The 1,933-nt window shown below is 49.5% G+C and overlaps 1 protein-coding gene across 1 annotated transcript; it reads right to left on the bottom strand.

Annotated features, from left to right (window-relative positions):
• Positions 1–372: 372 nt before the first annotated feature.
• Positions 373–1,719, bottom strand: LOC126882469 (uncharacterized). Its single transcript, XM_050647434.1, has one exon. It carries the CDS (start codon positions 1,717–1,719, stop codon positions 373–375), a length of 1,347 nt encoding a protein of 448 aa, XP_050503391.1.
• Between the last annotated feature and the right edge of the window lie 214 nt (positions 1,720–1,933).

Below are 1,933 nucleotides of genomic sequence, written 5' to 3'. Positions count from 1 at the left end.
CAAGTCGTTTCATCAGATCGAGTCCCAATATACCTTCAGCTCCACAGTCCACATCGACTATCCATACCTCATGTATGGCTGCGGTATCACCGATGGTTACGTTTAGCTTCTGCTTACCCTGGATGCGCTGACATACCCCCGTCACCCCCGTAATGGTCTCGCTTCGGCCGGTGATAACTGGTACACCCTCCACAGCTTCTCGCAGTAAGGTTACATCGGCTCCCGTATCCACTAAAACTTTTCTATTAGCCCCTTGAAAATCGGCGGTAATTATCAAGGATGTTACTCCCCCTGCGGTTACGGTCGCTTTCCCAATATATCCCCCTCCAGTTTTCTGGGCCATCTCCAAGCTAGGGGAACCTGGAGGGCCACCTAGTTTGGGGAAACGCTACGGCTTTCAGCCCGTCTTCCGTCTAGGCTCGCATAATCTTCCACCCCCCTGTCTGACTTATCTGATTCCCATGGCCGTTGTCGCCGCGAAAATGAGCCCCTCCTCGCGGATGTTCCAGTATTTTGGCACTGTCTCCACACGTGACCGCCATATCCACAATTATCGCATATGGTCTGTGGACATGTGTTTATAAAGTGCCCCGGTCGCCCACACTGAAAGCATTCTTCGTTGCTCGCCCTTTTCCCCACCCGTGTTCCTTCTTCCGGTTTACAACGTGACTCTCCACTCTTCTGGTTGCCCAGATGTATCGTGCACTCCCGTGTCCAGTGACCAACCTGTCCACACCTCCTACATGGGGTGTACGGTACTCTGCGCAGTGATCTCTGCCGCTCTCCTTGCACTTCTCCAGCCGGATTCGCCCTATCATGCCATTTACTCCCGCCCGCTACTATACCATCTGCGCGGTTCATCTTTACAAATCCTTCCTTCTTCTCACCTTCGATCCGCCGAATTCCTCTTCGCTCGCTGCTATTGCTTACTACCGTCGCAAAGCTCTCCTCAGAACCGCTGCTGTTTGCTTCTTCTTCCTCTAGTTCCTTCCTCACCTTCCTTACTCTTTTCCGGTCACCTTCCTCTCCTATGTCCTTCAACATATCCAATACCACCGTCAGGGTATTTACTCCCTTCCTAGCCTTCACCACACGTCGTACCTCGCTATTTAAACCCTCCATGAATACTCCCAAGATCATCTCCTCTCGAATCTCATTCGCTACTTGCTTTTCCTCTTCTTTCTCATATTCTTTCACAACATAGCGCGCCGCTGTTCTACACCTATCAGCGAATCTCCGATAATTTTCCCCCTCCTTCCGTCGGATGTTCATTAGTTTCGCCATTTCCTCCACTCTGTCTTTTTTCACCCCAAACCGCTGCAATAGCAACCCTTTTATCTCCTTCCATGTCCATCCCTCTTGCTTCTGACTCGTCGCATTTCGCAAAAATTCTGCCGACCCGCCAATCATTCTTCGTCTCACCAAATCAGCTGTGTTCTGCTCAGTCCACCCATTAATTTGCTGCAACATCTCTACTCTCTCAACAAACTCCTCTACACTCATCTCTCCTTCGCTACCACACCATTCTTTCACCTCTCTGGCACCTATCATTTCCACCCTCCTATTTCCGGCCATTCTCAGTTCTTCCATTTCCTTCCTCAAATAGTTCAGTTCGTTTTGTGCGACCCTCTGTCTCTCATCTTGTAACTTGCATACTTCCTCTCTCGCCTTTTCTAACTCTTGTTTCAACCTATCTACCTCGTCACCAACTTCCGCCATGGTTTTTAGAGACAAAACAAAACCCCAGTCTTACACCCGTCGGCACCGTGCCTTTTGCTTGGTTCTCGTCACACCTATACCCCGAGTAGACAGCCCAATGTCCACGACAACTAATAACTAATCTATCCCACCGCTGCCACCATTGTATCGAACCGTCTATAATGTTCTAAGGTCCTACTAAGAAATAAGAAAAGTCAATTACCTTAAATCTACG

The sequence above is a fragment of the Diabrotica virgifera genome, chromosome 3 (assembly GCF_917563875.1).
Source record: "Diabrotica virgifera virgifera chromosome 3, PGI_DIABVI_V3a".
NCBI classification, from domain to species: domain Eukaryota; kingdom Metazoa; phylum Arthropoda; class Insecta; order Coleoptera; family Chrysomelidae; genus Diabrotica; species Diabrotica virgifera.
The sequence above is the reverse complement of the archived record's forward strand: the minus strand, read 5'-3'. Positions and strand labels throughout refer to the sequence as shown.

Excerpts from the sequence above, each read along its gene's own strand:
- LOC126882469 (XM_050647434.1), bottom strand. The coding sequence starts at position 1,719 with ATGGCGGAAGTTGGTGACGAGGTAGATAGGTTGAAACAAGAGTTAGAA.